The 19,821-nt window shown below is 37.5% G+C and overlaps 1 protein-coding gene and 1 long non-coding RNA gene across 4 annotated transcripts; one reads left to right on the top strand and one right to left on the bottom strand.

The window, feature by feature from the left end:
- Positions 1-260: 260 nt before the first annotated feature.
- On the bottom strand, positions 261-14,974 carry LOC125069854 (histone acetyltransferase KAT6A). 3 transcript variants are annotated; one of them, XM_047679449.1, is made up of 11 exons: positions 13,820-14,974; positions 12,945-13,109; positions 10,253-10,413; positions 8,795-10,140; positions 8,053-8,266; positions 7,573-7,970; positions 3,426-7,473; positions 3,225-3,331; positions 2,618-2,802; positions 2,097-2,220; positions 261-1,983 (listed from the first exon to the last, which is right to left on the bottom strand). In XM_047679449.1, exons 1-11 carry the CDS (start codon positions 14,363-14,365, stop codon positions 1,700-1,702), a joined length of 7,578 nt encoding a protein of 2,525 aa, XP_047535405.1. In that variant the 5' UTR covers positions 14,366-14,974; the 3' UTR covers positions 261-1,699. The 3 variants fall into 3 exon arrangements, with proteins under 3 accessions (XP_047535405.1, XP_047535406.1, XP_047535407.1); XM_047679450.1 differs by having other exon boundaries at positions 2,097-2,205; XM_047679451.1 differs by having other exon boundaries at positions 10,058-10,140.
- A 2,695-nt stretch (positions 14,975-17,669) lies between these two features.
- On the top strand, positions 17,670-18,634 carry LOC125070153. The gene is made up of 2 exons (XR_007119869.1): positions 17,670-17,869; positions 18,268-18,634. It is a non-coding gene; the product is annotated as an uncharacterized LOC125070153 (long non-coding RNA).
- Positions 18,635-19,821: the final 1,187 nt, after the last annotated feature.

Below are 19,821 nucleotides of genomic sequence, written 5' to 3'. Positions count from 1 at the left end.
AAATATGGTGAAGTCTGGAATATAGCCGATTCAATTAAATTTATTACAGGCATCTCGTGTTCTTTTGGTACCAATTTTTGCCAAAAGTTACCAAAAGTTTGGCGGTGACCAAACAGCTAGAACAACAGTCGGAAATTATCCGTCATCAAAGGGGACAAATGCAATAAATAATAGGAAATATAATTAGAAAACATAATTATTTTAAAACTATAAAGGATAAATTAAAGACAATGCAATTTTTTTCACAAAATTATATTTTGTGTGATAACACCTGCTACAAGTCTTAATGTTATATATTTACAATATTTTATATACTACACATTAGTAACAAATAACATTTATAACCTTACAGGAGCAGATCTTAAAAAATAATTTACTGATCCAACGAGTACGGGGGGCGCCCGCGCTTGCTTCGTAACGTAAACCTATGTTCAAAGACAGATTCTAAACTCAACTAACTTAATATAACTTGCAAGATAAGTGTTAATAACATTTGGCAATAAATTAACGAGGATAACACGAAAATAATCCTTAAGTGCGAAGCGTATAAAAAGAAATTATAGTTTAATTTAATCTAAAATAAAAAAAAATTAACCATCATTTAGGCCTGTCTATGCAATGAGCCCAGAGGGATCAATCTATTTGTATCCTTTTAATACTATCACATTGATAAAATTAAAAATCGTTATTTTTTTTTAATACAGTAATACTAATGTTACGATTCTATGTATACAGCCTTGTGTTAAGTAGAAGCAGTACATTTACAATATCTTACATGAAAATTAAGCATAAGGGACGAGAAAGAGGCACTTCTGAGAAGAGAAAAAAATTATGAAAATCATAATTACATACAAAACTGTACAGACTTCAACATTAAAAAAAAAAGATAAATTACATGATATACATACAAAATATAAGTTCTCGCTTGAATTTTTTAGATCCAAAATACAATTTATTGTGTTGAAAATGATTGCACTTCAATTCTGACATACTTAAATAGTTGTTTCTTTGGGAAATTAAGAATTAATATTAATAATTTATCATGTTATCAACAGGCGCCTTCTACATCGATGACAATCGAGAGATTATCACAGTATTAGTGCTGATTAACCCGAGCTTAACAATACTTGATTGCTGGACGATATAAAAACATGCAATTTTAAAAAATCCTACTCTTATTGCACTATTTTATTATGCTACATTTCCCTGACATAGTTTTCATATTATACAACAGTTTCTAAATACATTTTATCAGCAATTTTGTACTTTATTCAGCTTCAATACCGGGCACTATGTATTCTCAAGGATACAACATTTACAATCATATACAAAATAATAAAGCTGCCATTACTTCACTGTTACAACAGAAGGGTGAGGGTCCACTAGTGCGGAGGATAAGGCAACTGAAGTGGTGTTAATCGTTAATTACATTAATACATAAACGTTATATACAAACAAGGTCTTAAAAGCGTTATGTTTTTATTTGTACTATGCCTTATAGATAATTATCATACAATCCGATTTTTGGTCAGGGTTTCTTTTAAAAAATTATGTCCATAAAAGGCAATTTGTAAACTGATAGAAACACCAAAATATAAGTTTGCCGAGTGAGTTCACAGTCGTATCGGTAGTCACCGTCCAATTATTCATCACTCACTAAACACTATCACTGTTTCCGGCACTGGGTTTTTGGTCGAGGCTACCGACGCATAGTAGAGTTTAATGTTTGCATCGCCAGAGGTGGTGGAGGGTTAATGTAACCTGCATAAGCATAAACATTTGGTTGCTGAGCTCTGGGGTCTGGTCCAGGGTACTGCACACCAGGTTGAACATTCATCATTTGGACGGGGAGGTTGTTAAACTGCTGCTGAGGTGGAACCCGATAACCATTTAGTCCATATTGGCTTATGATGTGAGTATTTAGATTCGGCGACATTCTCGACCCAGGACCCATCTGGACATGCTGCATTGGACTTAGATTACCTGGAAATATTGTTATATGTTATATAATACATTTGTGCTATTGCTGAAAGATTATAGTATAAATTATATTCAACATCATAAAGTTAAATTAAAAAATAACATGAATTACTGACTGGTAGCATTACGCGTGTTCCTTGGCGACTCAAGCTGATTGTGAGCGGGCGCGTAGTACTTAGGCGCGTGGTAGTGGCTGGCTGGCGGCGTACCCGCCTGCTGTCCGTACTGGAACACGTTGTACTATTACGATGTAATTATTTCTGTGATTATTCATTCAATACAAAATAAAATCAATCTATTTTAAGGGAGTATGATTTTTTTAATAAGTTGCTAAAGAAACAATGTTATTCTTTAAGAATATATTATATTTTTTATAAGATATATTTACTTTATTATACAAAACAAAAATACAAAAGGGAAAATTACTCAGGACTACAAAAATTGTCTTATAGCTAATTAGATAACTCTTCCAGACAACCCGAGCTGAGGGAGATAAATTAAGAAATTGCTGCTGTCATTATAATGGTATAAATGAGGTCTTTGCTTCAAAACATTAGTTGTAAGAATGCCTTAACATGTCTATTTAAAACACATATGTTTAGTCATAGCGACTACTAGGCGACTTAAAGCATAGTACCTGTGGTGGAGCCGGCGGCGTGTGTGGAGGGTGCTGCGGTGCGTCGGCCATCTGCTGCAGCTTAGCCAAGGAGCAAGAAGGTGCCCATCCTCCATGGTACTGCTGCTGCTGCTGGAACGACAAATAGCCGCCCTGGTATCCTGCTCCGCCACTTCCACTCGAACTGCCTTGCATTACTCCGCCGCCTGAAAGCAATGTAAGCAATTTGAAATCAATTCAATTAACATGAACAAGTGACAAATAAAAATTAAATAAATAATAATGTTCTATTTGAATTTCACAAGACACAACAGTCAAGCTTAAATACAAGCCAGATGCACAGTTAATATAGTACATAAGTGTGTTTTTCCTAGCCCGATAAGTAGGCCAAACATGACCGAAGAGAACATACGCAGGACGAACGGCTCTCTAAGGTTTTCACAGTATGGGATTATAACACTGCCAACTTCAAGTTCTAACAATGGTATGTTACGAAGACAGTAAAACCTAAAAAAAATTATTAGCCCCCGACCCTGAATTCGAGGAAGCCGACATTTAAGATTTGAATTAGATTTGTAAATGATACAAGCCAGAGAGATTAAGTATTGGAGAGGGGAGCGGTACGCACCGTGCGGCGCGGGGTGCGGCGGCGTGGCGCGGTGGCGCGCGGGCGGCGTGGCGGCGCCGCGCACGGCCTTGTTGTCGCCCGCGCTCGAGCTGCTCGCCGTGTTGTTCCTGGCGTAGAAAGCATTTTAGTGTTACATGACTATTCGAAAGACGTAAATGGCAGTCAATTTTACTAAACCTAGCCAGGCTGAAAGTGACTTACCTATTTCTGTTATTTATTTTCTGCTGCTTCGTCGGTTGATTCGGCTGACTCATGATGGAGGGTATGTGTATGGACGAATGTGGGTACTGCGGACTGGGCGCGGGGTGCATGTGCATCATGGAGCAGGGCGACGCCAGATCCGACCCGATGCTCGTGGGTGACTCGAGACCCAACTGGCTGACGTCCAACTCGCACACCGGATATTGCACTGAATGTACAGAGTTACTCGTCGAATCCGGTGTGTACACCCCCATCGATTGTAAAGCGGGACTGACGGCTTCGCACATTTCTTCCTTGTTCGTATCCTTTGGAGACTCGTCCTTTTTGGAATGCTGCCGTGACTTCTTCTCTATCTCGACCTTCTCTTGTCCACACGGGCCATTCTGGTTGAACGGAGTCTTGCATCCGGGCGACGTCAACACCTGTGGGCTCTGCTGCCGGAACTCGGCACAACTCGTGACCACATCTTGCTGTTTGTTAACCTGACGCTGCATCATTTGCTTCATTTGAGCCTCTGTCGTATTGTGAGACTGTGATTTTTTATTCTCGCATTGCGTTTGACACGCTGTTGTTGTCTTAGACTGCTTCGTAGGTTTGCATTCGTTTTTCTGGGTGCAATCTGAAGCTTTCGAGGTCGGTGCTTTAGTTTCTTTAAAATGAGGTAGACCTGTCGTAGCATATATCCCACTCGATAGAGCTCCGTAAGCGATATTATGTAAATCTTTTTGATCATATTTCGGATGCAACTTCTGTGGCGACTTTTGCATCTGATCTAAATGCGGCAGATTGAAACCTTGAAATTTATCCAGGTAGTTCTTTTCGTTATTTTTCATGTCCAAAAACCTGTTATGATCCCACGTTCTGGTGGGGTCCCATGGCGGCCACTGTGACATAGGATATTGTGCGGGCGTTGTGTGATAGTTGGGGATTTGATTCATTCCATAGTCGCCTTTCGGAACAAGCTCATTGTCATACTTAAATTTAGGCATCATTTTATTTATATCGTTCTGTTCAGCTGCCTTTAAGTTGAGTTGAGTTGAACAACTTTTATCATGTTTAATGGACGCATTCTTTGATTCACACTTTGATGCATTAGACTTCTCTTTCTTAAAAAAATCTTGTTTCTTTGGTGCCTCGCTAGCTTTCGTCTCTAATTTACTAGTCACAGAGACCGTATTTATTACATTTATAGGAACAGAGGTTTCAGGTTTTCTTACATTTGTATTTTGTTCTGGAAAAAACAACTTAGGCTCCGGCGTGCTTCTTGGTGTTTCATTTTTTGTTGATTTTTTCTCAGTCTTTTCCAATTTGCTGTGGGCCGAATTTACTCTTACATCCCGAAGTTTGCTCTTTTCTCTAGGTTTTTGATTATGATCGTTTTTATCTTGAGTGTTTGTTTGAACTATACTCATAGAACCGCTCAGGGTGTTATGCAAGGCATTACTGGTGAAACTAGGATCTAATTCAGTTCGTTCCATGCCTAAATTAACAGCTGCATTAGCACTTTGGCACCTCGGTAAAAAACTAATATCAGTAACATTGGGCACTTTTGGTATCACTGGATTTACGACAGGCGACGTTATGGGATGGGGCACTTCTAATTTCGTAGTACTCTTACTTATCACTGGTGAAGGTTCAGACATACTGTTAATCGTTCTACTAGAGTCACTAGATTTGATAAGCACTTTGTCAGTTTGAACTGCTTGTGATTCCTTACTCACGCTAGTTCTATGGTTCAAGTAGGGATGCTGAAGTTGTAAAGAGTTAATTGGTTGTATTGTCATCGAATTACTTACGGAATTGTGGTAATTAGGAATAGTGTTTTCTATTATACTTCGCGAAACAACAATTTCATCCTTTCTAGTATGCATCATGTCATTTCTGAACGGTATTTCACTTTCTTTACTTGCAATGGGCATCTGTAATTTTCTAGTATCTATTTCATTGTAAGAATCGATTTTAGGTGGATCTGGTTTTTTCAAACTGTTAGAGAGATCTCTATGAGGATCTAAATTCTGTATAATAGTTTCGATTTTCGTAGGCGACTTCTTCTCGGGCACTTTAGTTTCTTCAATAGTTTGATGCTGGATTACGGTCTCCTTCCTCATCTCACATTTTTTTAGCTCACACGTCATCTCAATGTTTACTTTCTCAGCTAATTTCTTTTGCTTAGGTGACTCACTTATTACTGTCTTGTCGATTTTTTTAGGTGAGACAACAGTATGTGATGAAATAGCATTATCCGGTTCTCCCTCGACCACTATAGTCTCGATTTGATGTAAGCGCGGTACAATAAGATCAACAGGCGGTCGAGCTAGTATAGCTTCCCCTGAACCTTTAGCATCTAAAACAATATGAGCATTTTCTGTTGACACAACTGGTAATACTTTCGATGGACTTTCTTTTTCGGGAACTTCTTTAGCCTTGTATTCGTTGCTCTGTGCTGGAATGAAGTCGTTAGGTTTAGGCGATGGCAAGGGACAGCTTTGGCTGTTGTTATCATCAGATTCTGATATCACGATAGTATCCTTATCATCAAGCTGAGCTTTAGTAGGAGACTTTAATTCACCATTCCTTGTTTCTGGTATTTTTTCGTTTTCAGTACTGTCTTTATTACTTTTAGTTTCTACAATGTTATCCGACGTTACGCCTACAGTTGGTCCATTTTCGACGACAGCACTATCTTCCTCGGTTTTATCTTTATTAGTTTCATTTATAACTTGATCTTTTTCTGCTAGTGATTTTGGTGAATCCATGTGGATACTATCAAGTTCCATGTCGCTAGTGTGATGGTCTGTACTGTTCTCTTCTACAGGGCGAGGGGTCGCCGGCTTGCTGGGAACACTAGTTCTGTCCTCTCCCTCTTCTACGTCCATCTCATCATCAGCCTCCCCTGAAGAATCTTCTGAACTGTCACCAGTATTTTTATTGGTCGCATCTGGTTTATTTTCACTTTGATTCTTAACTGCATGATTTTGAACTTTGGAAGGTATGTTATTTACTGTCTCTTCAACAGAATCATCAGTTTTATAGTCATTCTGGTCCTGCTTATTATCATCAACTTTTGCTTTCTTGGCAACTGGTGTGCCACTGATTTTTGGAGAAGGTTTACTTCCTTTCTGACGCTTGCGGCCCTTCCAACGACCTTGTCTCTTACTCTTTGCTTTTGTTGTGCTAGCAGGTATATCAGTAATTTCATTATGAACATCATTGCTCTCTTGACTTTCTTGACTATCTGAAATGTAAGCAGGTTCTTTGAGGGTTTTCCTCCTGTTTCTTGGTAGAGATTCTTCAGTAATTTCGTCTTGGGTGGCTTTTGATCTACTCGCTATACTTTTACTTCTCTGTCTTCTTGGTGTTGCCTCTATCTCCTTCTTTTCCTCTTCCACACTTTCTGACATTTTTCTGCTAGATTCACGTTTTCTCTTACGGTTTCCATCGCCAAGTGTAGGTGTAGTTTGATAAGTAGTTTCACTGTATTTAAGCGGTCGAGTTCGTCTTCTACCGGATGAAGTAACTTCAACTGGTTCAGCAACATCCTTATCATGTTGAGACTTCATTTCCGATTTTGATGCCGAAGTTTCTGGTTCAGTTTCTGTGTTTTCACTTTCTGTTTTCATTTCAGTATCGTCGTTTTCAGTGTCTTGGTCCCCAGATCCTTCTTCTGGCGATCTGAATGGATTAATTGTTGGCGCCAGTAACGGTGTCCATCTAAGACATTCCGGGTCGATTTCGAGACGTGGCCTACTGTTCAATTTTTTCATATGATTTTCCACCCTATTCCAATCTACACATATTCCCAGTTTAACAGATTCATTGTTTGGAACGTATCTCATGAAGCCGAGAAGTTGAAATGTTACAGCAACATCATTCATATGCATTCCCGTTGTCAATGCTATATCTTCAAATGTAAATGGACGATCTTTATGATCATGGAGAAACTCCAAAATAACAGATTTCCAATAGGCATGATATGAAACTCTTCCCAGATCTGAAAGTGGTTTTTCTGGTGTGCCTGGCTGCCCTTCCTCCTTCGATAGCAAGTAACCTTAAAAAATAAACAAAAATTAGTAATCATCTTAATAGAATACTAAAAATAAATATTTCATTTGATATAAAAATATACAAAAATAATTCCACCACTCACTAAAATGGATGAGAAATCTCCCATATCCCTGTCTTTGATACTGAGGCATCGTCATTATACAAGAGACATTGTATTTCTGCTGACAATGCTTTTCTTTCGAGAAATAGCCAACCAAATGACATCCTTTGCTGTCATTTTTCGTTAGTACATAAAATAAAAACGGCTCTACGTCATAATAAAGTGTTTTGTGGTCCAAAAATAGCTTCGCGAGTAGACAGAGATTCTGACAGTATATCTTATTAGCATTCCCATCGACTTCAAAAACGGAAATGTCCCCGCATCGGTATATTTCCGTGGCGGGCGGGTGTCGCCACAGGCACTTGTCTAAATGCCGCATTAACACAGCTCGACTTTTCGCATACTTCAGACAAAACTCGCAGAGGAATAACTTTGGCAACCTGGAAGGTGAAGGAAAAAAATCATAAATAATGTTCTTCAAAGGTGGTAGTAAATTATAACATGAAATATAAAAATAAATACCTGGCATATTCCTGGGGGAAAGGACTCGAATACCACGTCTCGATCTCCCACTGCCCGAATTCAATGGCGGAAGGACACCTCGGCGGAGGCGGGCCGCCCGCCGCGCCCGGGCCCGGCGTCGCCGCCGCCTCGCCCTCCGCGCCCGACGACGCGCGCGCCTGCGAGAACAGCTCCGCGTCCGCCTCCGTCACCCCGGGGGGGAGTCTCTTACCCTCTGGGGAAAACAACAGTACACTGATCGCTATGTCCGAACGCTCACACGACTGAAATACACTAGCTCGGGCAGGAAGACTGTTAAAATGAAACCGAAGAGTTAAGCCAAATGGATGACAAATAAAAAACAAGGCATTAATAAATAACTGGTTACCACAATGTTGCGAAATAAACATTCGAGCCACATTGATATAAAGCAGCAAAAATAAAATAAAAACGAAAACAAAAGGAACAAGGAGATGGGCGCACACCAAGCGAGCTAATCGATTCTATATTCGCTTCGACGGCGAGAAGCGCGAGCGAAAGTGCACGTGTGGATACTGCCGACACCCGAATAACGAAAGTTCCGTCGGCGCCCGGCGTCCGAACGGAGAAGCGAAGCCGATTGCACTCACCGAGTCCGAACAGAGAATTCGATAGATTGGAAAAGCGAGCGCGAGAGAGACAGCGGAGCGCCGGCCATCAATCAGAGCGAGCGACGGTCAGATCCACCACGACACTTTCACCGCGCCTCCCGAACCCATCTTACCCGTCTGATTGGTGGCCGGGCCGAGCGCGCGCGACAGCTTGTGCGCCTGCGCCTCCTCCGCCGAGCCCCCGCCGCGCTTGCCCTCCGCCGCGCGCACCACCAGCGCCGACGCGCTCAACCGCAGCCCTACCCCGTCCGCGCTCTCTCGCGCCGCCGACGCACTGCGCTCTCGCGTCCGGCCCCGGGGCCGCGCGCTCGCTCGCGACAGCGCCGCCTGGTACCGCTTGAACGTGCTCCGCGTCTCTTTTAACACCTGCCGACTCTCGCTCTCGCTCTCGCGCTCACGCTCACGCTGACGCTCGCGCTCCACGGGCCGGTGCCGCGACTGCGAGCGGGACGCCGTTCGCACCGAATAGAACTCTGAGAGCCCGTCGAATAGCGTAGTGAGTAATCTATCGCCACATCTGCTCCGTCGTCTGCGCCCGGCTCTCTCGGGCGAACCCGTCTCCCGTGACACTGGCGACTGCTGCGTTGCAGACGTTTGTTGCGGCTCGGGGGTACAACGATTTTTTGATGACCGCTTCTCGGGCGTCAGAAGTGGCTCGGACGAACGCCGTAAGTCGGGCGACCGTTTCTTTTCCAGGGAACGCCGGTTTTCAGGGGAAAGACGTCTACTAGGCGAACGTCTTTTATTATATGACCCCTGCTTTTCTAAAGATCGTCGCTTTTCGAGCGAAAGTTGATGTTCAGGAGAATGTCGCTTGGTGGGCGAGCTTTTTTTATCATTTAACTCCCGCGTTTCCGGTGATCGGCGTTTTTCGTGGGACAGGAGAATCTCAGGCGAAAGCCGATTTTCGGATGATCTCCGTTTGTCGGATGACCGCGTTTTCTCGGGCGACCGACTTGCGGGTTCATCAACAAGGCGTTGTTTCTGCGCTTCGGCGGCGAAACCCCACGTGCCGTCGGGACCTGCGTCGGAGGCGAGACGCTCGAAAATAGTGGGCACGGGACGGGCTCGGAGAGGAGGCGCGGGCGGTGCGGCGCGGGACGGAAGCGCGAGTGGCGGGTCGCTGTCGGAGGACGAGCGTTCCGATTGGTCGGAGCGATCGGGGCGCTGCCGGTGCTCGAGACGCAGCTCGAGTCGCTGCACGCGAGTGACGCGCACGCCACCCCACTGCGACCCCTCCCACCCCTCCCACTCGCTCGAGGACTCCCTACACCGGCGCCGTTTGACGAGATTGAAAGCGGAGAATCTGAAAAACTTCTGCTTCTCCTTTGACATTCTCTGTTCGGACGGGAGGCGGGCGTACGGCGAGTCATTACCGTCGGAGGGCTCGTCGTCCGAGTCGATGCGTCGCGCCGGCGTCTTCGGTTTCCGCTTCTTCGGCGTTCCACCCATGGTCGTTCTGAAATGAAACGATTTTTCATCAGATTTTAACTCCACGAAGCACCTCGTCGCAGATATAAGACAAAGTAAAAGTAAAAAGAATATCTGTAAGCAGGTGGCAGCGAGCTAACCGAGGCGTGTGCGGCTTGTCCGTGCACAGGTCGCAGCGCCAGGGCGGGCGGCGGCAGCGCGCGTGCGCCGTGCGCGCACACGCGGCGCAGCGCGACGCCCACTCGCCGCTCAGGCCGCACGCGCTGCAGCGCGCGCACTCGCCGCAGCACCAGCGCGCGCTCTGCGGCCGCGACGGGGCACGGGTTAATATTTTGTGAGAAAAACCTACTTCAAATTCTCCAAATCATGCATCATATTGATTAAAAACCCCCAAAGGTTTTATTATACATCCTCTTTGAGAGGAAATTTTACTTTACTTTAGTTTTCCTTAACTTTTATTTGCATACATTGATTTTACTTATTCCTCATATTCTTTTCATACAATATTATTACTTTTTTATAGTCCTCGTTTGTTCATTTTCCGCCTAAAACATCTCCCCTAAATAAATGCATCAATTTGGGGGGAAAACCCCCAAGTTGGCATCACTGTCTAATAAGTATTTGTCGACTACCTTACACAAATATTCTCACACTCAGAAGAATTTAATTTCCAACCCAGTGATAACTATAAGATTTGAAGGTGGTTGTATGCTTTAATTTCTTAACAGTCTCTGCATCAATACGCATGAGGATGGATTTGGAATATAGATAAATCTATGCATTACATTTTTCATTATAAGAGTGAAAATATTAAATCTAAACAATTCTTAATTTCATAATGCTATTAATTTACAGCATTTTTACGTTTCATACATAATAATGGTGCTCTTTTTAATACAACATAAAATAAACAATCTCAAATTCTTTGACCTAATCGTTTATAAGACTGTAAGGTGCTTTGATGGCATGTACAATATTAAGATGGATCAACAATTATTTATAAGATTCTTTGTCTTTAGCTTAATACTCCGATGGGATAGCATAACATTAAGATACAAAGCCAAAGTAAATAAACTTTACTATTTATATTAATACTATTTTATAATTTGAATAAATAATAATATTTGAGATCTATTCAATACCCACACAATAAAAGCAATAATAGTAATGCATAAAAGATGTATGAACATTTAAATATATTTTTTTATTATTTTTACACTCAATGACTTATTTTGACATGAGTCTAATAACTTCTATGAACTTCCATGACTAAGTCTAAAAAAAAAAAATGTATAGAACGAATTTAACTAGCAATGCAAACAATATAATTACTGCTGAGCAAATTGTCCATAACTGATGTTTATATTGTACAATGTAAACAGGTTCATTCGGTGTTTGAACAATTTATATAACTAACTAATGTCTACTGCAGTTTGTCCGAGTATAAATAATCTTGAAAATATATTAAGATGATTTTTTCTTTATAATAACAAACTTTTATTTAATCTCTTTACTAAAACTAATATTTTTATAATATTCTTAATGTGGTCACCATAGCATTTGCAAGATTTGATCCAAACACATATCATTTAAAATCACTGTAATATCCTAAATAAGCTCAAAACTAATAAGCAAGCTAAAAGAAATAATTACCATTCAAATATTAGGTAAGGATCAAAAGGGTGTCTGTCTGTGTCTTGTTTTGCTTTTTGTTAATGGCACAAGAGGGATGGATTACCTCAGTAATATTTATTTATTTATATTTCTGATTTGAACACATGACAGCACTACTTCTCTATTGCGCAAAAAGCAAATCAAAACAATTAAAGAAAAGGAAATATTTGATTATTGTTGGGACAGAGAGCTTTGGTTACTTTCACTGATAAGGAGGATTACTAAAAATTGCTGACTGATCTAAAATTCATCTTAGTGTTACTGTGTTTAATATAAACAATTTTGCAAGGCTAATTACAAAACAAAATGTATGTATTAAAAGAACCAGCAATAAAATAAATAAAAATATTTTCACTTATTGTTTATCATTTTCATCACAGATAATTTTGTTTAGCAAAATCACAAAATGTTTTATTACAGGAAGATAAATAATCCTTTTATTAAAATGTAATTGGCATCTCTTCTTTAATAGCTCTATTGTTATAAATTAATTTTCATACAATAAACTCGACAAAAATAAGGAAAATCATTTTCAATCTCATTACTACAAAATATATAGATTTTATAGATAATATAGGTCGAGTCAATGACAGAGAAAACATATTACTAATTAGTAAAAGGCATATTAGTCTGTAGATTATTCGGACTATAAAGATATCTGGAGTTAAAAAGTTTATTATTATTTTCCATGCACAATGTATAAATTTAACAAATAATAGTAACTGCTAAGTTTCTTGCTGATTCTTGGCATCTACAAATGGTACATAAAATAATGATTCAAAAGTGTTTATGAGAGACTTCTTGAATAACATAATCTTTATATATGACTATGACTTCAAATTTATGACTTTATCCTTGAATTATTTTTTTTTGGTGATATAGCTAGGCAAACGAGCAAATGAGCACCTTATGTAAAGTGTTCACCACTGTCCATAGACATGGGAGCTATAAGAAATATTAACCATTCCTTATATTGCCAATGCGTCACCAACTTTAGGAACTAAGATGTTATGTCCCTCTAGCCTGTAGCTACACTAGCTCACTCACACTTAACCCAATAATATAACATGAGAGTGATAGCTATTCAGAAATGCTTGCACAAAATCGAACCACCAAGTAACATATTATTACATGATTAGTTCAAAGATTAATGCTTACCTTTAAAGTTGTCAAATTTATGTATTCAAGTATATTGAGGCAAGTCGGATGTGCATATGACTTGCACTGGAAGCAGCAGATGAGTGCCTCATTCACTCCAAGACGGTTTCTAGCATCTGTACCAAGACACTCTGCACACACCGGAACACCTCCTGGGCTTAGTTGCTGAAATTAGTAATTTTTTTTTTTTTAATTATCAAAAAATGGGAACTTTGTATGGTTTTTATATTGGATATACTAAATATTATCTGTTTAAAAACAAATTAAGTAACTTACTATAATAGCTTTTTGTTTTTGTTATATAATGCAATTCAATGAGTATTATTATATTTATTTATACAATTGCTGAAAGAATTACAAAAATGTCATGTATAAATATAATAATAAAATTCTTTAACCCCAGTTTGTAGAATAAGTAGCAAAACCTCAGAAGATAGCCTAAAAATATCAATTATTGCACTTATCACACAAAATCACCGAGCCATTATTTAACAAAAACATGTGTTATATTTTAGTACTAAAAATGTAACTGATATAAAAAAATTGAATCAGAAATACATTTTATATTATCTTTATATGTATTTTCAAAGTAAAATATATCTATGACAACTATTATACACTTACAAATATGTATTTCATTAATCCATAGTTTTGAATGAGTCGTATCATTTGTTTTTATTTATTGATAGAGTTGTATCAATGAAAGTATGGTTATGAATTAAATGATGTCTATTTGAAACTTATAATATATTTTAAATAAATATTTGTTTTTCACATGCAATATTATGCAATGCTAATTTATTATAAATGCTTGTTTATATTAGACTTGTTGTTTAATATATTTTAAATGGAAATAATGTTTGTATACAACTTACATTCTCCGGACTTTCCTGCAATTTCCTTTGTTTTGCTATTCGGTCTGTTGCTGTGAGTGGACGATCAGTCGCCTTATAGTTTCCCGCGTGGTGAAGCAACAGACCCCTAGCTACAGCTCTCTTTGCAGCCGCCCGTAGTATATTCCGCACGTCCGTATTATCTTCAACTGAAACTTGGTAAGCTTGTCGTAAATGTTTCTCGATTGTCTTTAAGTTGGAACCGTCTCGCTCCCCTAACTCACGCACTGCTTTCGCGACCGCTCGCGAAACGTCCACATCGGAAGCGATTCGCAAAACTTTATTCTGCAAACCTCCTGGATCCTTGTACGAACTCTGTCCCTTGTTATAAACCTTCAAAACAACACCCTCACGCACTGCCCGCTCCAACCGCTCCGACACAACATCCTCATGATAATTATGGTGCTGTCTGATCGCATGACATATCCTCTCCACACTCGGCCTCTGCTTTTGAGACCTTATCTTATGTATCGCCTCAAGAATCCATCGCTTCCACACTTCTTTTCCGACGTCGTCTGGTTCGCTCATTTTTGTCAACAATTATTTTGTTCGGCCGTCAAAGTAACGGTACGGTATTGCAGCTAGAGATGTGTCAACACCCATCGTATTTTGGCGCCTCGAGCGAAATTCCATTTTATAAAATGGAACTTCGCCGGAAGCGACCGGTAAATTCGGCCGCGGTGAGGGACGCCAGTTTACAGCATGTCCCAAACACCGTCGCCAGTGGATGACACATCGGGCCTCGCGAGCGGGTTTTGGCGGAGCGAGCATCCGACGGCGGCCATCTTGTGGCGATCTCAATTTACGTAGCGAACAAATACACGCGACGTAAATAATGTTACTACAATTAACAAGTTCACTATATTCATCAAATAACGACTTCCACCATCACAATTAACGAACTAAGTTTCACAAATATGAAAATAAAACTAAAATACGGCAAAGTTCGTTCCGGTTCTTTTTTCACAATGCGCCTTCACCAAACAAACAACACAGTTATGTAGTTTCTATTAGATTAATATTTTATTATTATTTTGCATTATAATGATGCATAATAATAGTCATGTAATTTAAATTTTGCAAAATTTTGTTGAAAACATTCACAAAACACTAACAAAAGGCTCTTCAAAATGGCTATCAATCAGTTTCCTTGCTATAAGAAAAAATAATTTTGATATCCTGTCCGTCACAATTGTATTGCCATTTTTAATTGAAATTTACTTCATAATTAATGATCTTTTGATTGTCTATGGATATTCAAGTTTAAGTAAAGTTACTATGACAAAAATATGTGATCTAATATAATAAATAAAACAATTCAATTGAATATTAATGTTATTGCTTATAATATACGTATTAATAATATAAATTATTTTAAAAACTGTTAGTAACATTCATGTAGTAACAACATTTAAATAAATTTGTGAACGTTATGGCAACATTTTATTTAATTAATTTAATTTAATCAGCCTTACTACAAGTCCTGCGACTCAGCAGAATTCAAATAGTAGGGTCAAGGGAGTGACTCCACTGTTGAAGAAAAATCCAGGTGGCGCTGCGATCAAGGATGCCGTTTCGTTGGTTTCGTAAATATTATTGTAGTAAAAATGAAATGTTCGGTCTTCAAAGTGCCATCGAAGTGTGCTATTTCCAAGAGACTATTAATTTCATATGTGTATAAAAAAACATTTCAAACAACAGCACAATCTCCGAAGATATACATCAGGCAAAACGAAAAAGCACGAATTATCGCAGTGGTAAATTCTTAAATACATGTAGTGATGTTGGATATGAAATATATTAGTTATTAGAAAAACGACATTATTGAAGTTTATGATATATTGCACAATAGATGTAATACTTAATGTCCATCCTGTTATTTTTTCACAGGTTTTTTACAAATATCAACGACTAACTGTTTTGTTTTTACGCTATAGTGGGCAAAAGGGTCACATAGTGCTCATCTGATGCAAAGTGGCTACCACCGCCCATGGGCATCTACAATCTGCAGGTATGTTGTCGGCCATAAAGAAATGTGTACGCTCTTTTCTTGAAGGTTCCCAAGTCGTATCAATTCGGAAAACCTGCTGGCGAAAGCTTGTTCCACATAGTGTTTGTGCGAGACAGAAAGTGTCTTAGAAATCGCGCTGTTCTGGATTTTCAGACATAGAAGTGGTTCGGGTGAAACTTGAAATATTGACGAAATGTCCGAAGGTTAAATTCAGGAGGCCCCAGTCCCAGGCGTTGTTTAACAAAGACTGGATTTCAGATACTAGTTTGTTACGGTTTTCGTCAACTTTTTCCCGAGAAATATTAGCACGGCTAGTGTATAAGATGTCTACGATACTGTCGTCGGCATAGCAGTGAATGTTCGTGATTTTCAACAACTCATTGATATGCAAAAAAAATAGAGTGGATAGTACGCAGCCTTTTGAAAAATCAGAATCGATGAATTTTAAGTCGGAGCATGCACCGTCGTCAACGACCTTGATGCTCCAATCTGCCAAAAAGCTCCCAGAAGGGAATCGACGTTAACCTGGTAGCCGCCTGGATAAGAAGTCAGCAGAAGGTGTATGAGCCTCCACAACCGGGATTCGCGTTGGCGAGTTGACCAACGTGAAGTCAATTTTTAGGCCGAGGGCGGATTATTGTTGAAGGACAAAAAATGTGTGTTATTTGTCCAAGGGAATTTCGTAAGCAACAATCTAGTGAATCTTTGGCTAACATTGGATTCCCTGAGCGATCTCCCTGACATTTTGACCAAATTTCAATACATGAAGGTTTAGGTAAATTAAATATTCACTTATTGTCAGCCGAGGACAGATTCAAAGAGCCTTTTCCAATAAAAGTAAAAAAAGATAAACAAACCTTAGATTTACGTATTTCATGCGATTTGCTAATAACTCAGCTATATTGTGTACTACTAAGAGGTTACGATTAATATATCTTTATTTATAATACAACTATTACACTTAACTAAATATTTCCACTTTAATTTGACTTTCAAAATTCCGATTGTATAAAAAAAGAAACATTTCAGATTTGATCCCACTCCAACTATTGTAAATGGGGACTCATTGCAAGCCTAGCGCTAGAAAAGTACTTAAAAAAAAAGTTGATGTCTTTTTTTTAATTTCACCTAAAATACGTACATACTGGTTTTGCTTAATTATATTATTCACTAACCTTGTTTTTTTTTCATTATAAAACGGAATGTATAGGATATATTATGAATGTTTGGATTCAATGCCCGTGTGATACGCATGCGCGACCGTCGTCATATTTGTCGCACTCGGGTATCCCTCGATCGCAGCGACAGTAGCGGCTTAGAACGTAAAGAGAAGCTCAGGCCCACGTCATAACCCATAATTGTAAGACGTGTATTTAAGACCGTTTATGTTGTCATTAAACAACAATTTTCCAACAGGATTACAGGACTAAATATTAAGACAATTCATCCTTAATGATAGGTTTTAATTAAAAAATATCAATAAATCACCAAAAAAATTGTTTCAATTAAGTATTACTATGTATATAAATATATGAAGTTTCATATTGTATTAATTGGGAATAAATTATTTCTATTATTGGGAATGATTATTTCACTCCAGCTAAATATAAAATTATTCTAATAAGATTTCGCTTTTCAATTGCTTCCAATTTTTTTATATTATTATAATATTTATTCGAATTAATCAGTTATAATAAATGATGACATTTAATACATTTATAATTTATTTTTGTAATTATTATTTTAAAACACAGGCACCTAGTCCATGTATATTCGTTGTTAAAAAATAGCAATGTCAATCGTCATTAAAATTAGCGGGTTTTTTATGAAAGTTTATTTTGTAAACAAAGTAACGTATTTTTTACTTTCTTTTTATTCAATATATGTAGGCTGAAAAAAAAGTGTTTTATCATAATCACAATTTAATAAAGAAGGAATTTTCTAATCACCACCTCATTTACTTTAAAATATAGAATCAGATAAGCTTAATGAGAATCACGCAATTTATTAATCAAAATGGGGTAAGATCATTTTTTGCTAAGTACCTTACTGTACAAATATTACCACTAAAATATTAAACAAATTCTTATACTTATAAACTTACGCTTTTTAAAATATATACATATTTTCTTCAATTACGTAAGTTATACTTAATAATTTAGCCCAATATGTGTAAATTGCATCAAACTATAAATCTTGAAATTTAGGTAATAAAGCCTCATAATATCTTCTCTTACAATAAAACGTCATTCGGAGAAAAAAAAAAAACAGAAATAGTAGAAAAAGTTTTATTCACATCAATTATTAATATAAACATAAGTACAACAATAATATTACTTTTAAAGTGATTCTGCATTTCGAATACACAATATTTAACTAAATTAAAGTCACACATCTATTTATTGCTGTTACCTTACAGGAAAAACAGGAATGTACTACTGAAGGCTAAAGATCGAAATGAAATACCCAATTTCATTTGCAGGATAAATCCAGACATATATTCAATTCGGGTAACGCGTAGCATTAGTAAAATAATGAACTCTTTAAAAGATTTCACCATTGTCGAGGTGTATAGATGTATGCCTCTTTTGGGTGACGAAGGAAATGTGCCAAATTGGCAAGTCCATCTGATAAAGTATTCGATAGTATTTAAACAGATAGATATTTAAAGTAAATAAAAAGTGAGACAACTAACTAAGAGGGATTTATTTAAGTCCCTTAACAGAAATTGAGGTATCATTTAAATCGTACACATTAACTGTATATCACTATTATCAACAATCAAATTCTGCATTTAAAAAAATATTTCCATTTTCAACTTGTTAAGTATGTACATATAAAAGCTTAAAAACATTTAATAGTTTATATGCCATTTATTACTATTGTTTGATTGTCTTGTTACTAACATTATAATTGTTATAGTTTTCTTACTTTGTTTTTTTGACATATTATATATGTAATTTTAGTTTATAAATGTTAAAAGCTATTTTGTTTAAATTGGTCGGTCTACCTAGTTTTTATTACAAAAAACTGAATATCCAAATAAACTTGTTTTATTAGTATTTCAATGTAAAACAATTTCCTGCAGTATTGTTATAAACACTATTTATTCGTTATTTCTGTTATCAGATCTATTTAAAATACTAATGGGTAATATAAGCCTTTGGGTGAGGTCAAACAGCCAGTGAGAAAGAAATTTAAAAATAATTTCATTTGATTAATGATTAAGAAAGGATCAACTTTTCGTTAATTATTTTTAAGTGCCAAGATATTAAAATTGGGTTAATTAAGCTTTGATTATATATATCTAAGGTATAAATGCTACTAACCTAAGGGGAGAAGGGTCTTAAGACTCAGCCTCTTAATGATTTAATCATTTAAAACTTTCATTGACTACTCAAAATATATGCAAATTTTGTTTTCTTGTATCCACCGGTAATAGTCTTATAAATGTTTGAAAATTAAACAAATTCTTGTTTAGTTTAGAGAACTTTTCGCAATGGAAGTACTTTTAAATGATCATAATAAGGATTAACATTATGGTTAGAAATATAAAACATTAACTTATATTTGAATCATTAGTCTTATTTATTTCAAGAACTCAAGAGCATTCTCATATAGCATAACAAGTAGAAGTTTACTGGTGTCTACGTGACACAAATATATGGTGAGTAAAGAAGCATTTCCTCCTCCAGCATTATATTATACGAGAATATTACAACTGTTTATTAAGTCGGCGACAGTTGCCGAAATTCGATCATAATTCATAAATATTATTTTTTGGACACTAGTATAAGCTTGTATAACTTTTAATTTATTTTCTTATTTTAAATTTCGACTTATTTGAAAAAGACGAAAAATAGGCTTAAGTTTGACAAAACTAGGTTAGTATGGTAATAAAAAAAACCCAAGAAATATCAATACATGTGTATCACATTAACAGTATGACTTTGTGGTAAGTTTATTTAATATT

The sequence above is a fragment of the Vanessa atalanta genome, chromosome 16 (assembly GCF_905147765.1).
Source record: "Vanessa atalanta chromosome 16, ilVanAtal1.2, whole genome shotgun sequence".
NCBI classification, from domain to species: Eukaryota; Metazoa; Arthropoda; class Insecta; order Lepidoptera; family Nymphalidae; genus Vanessa; species Vanessa atalanta.
The sequence above is the reverse complement of the archived record's forward strand: the minus strand, read 5'-3'. Positions and strand labels throughout refer to the sequence as shown.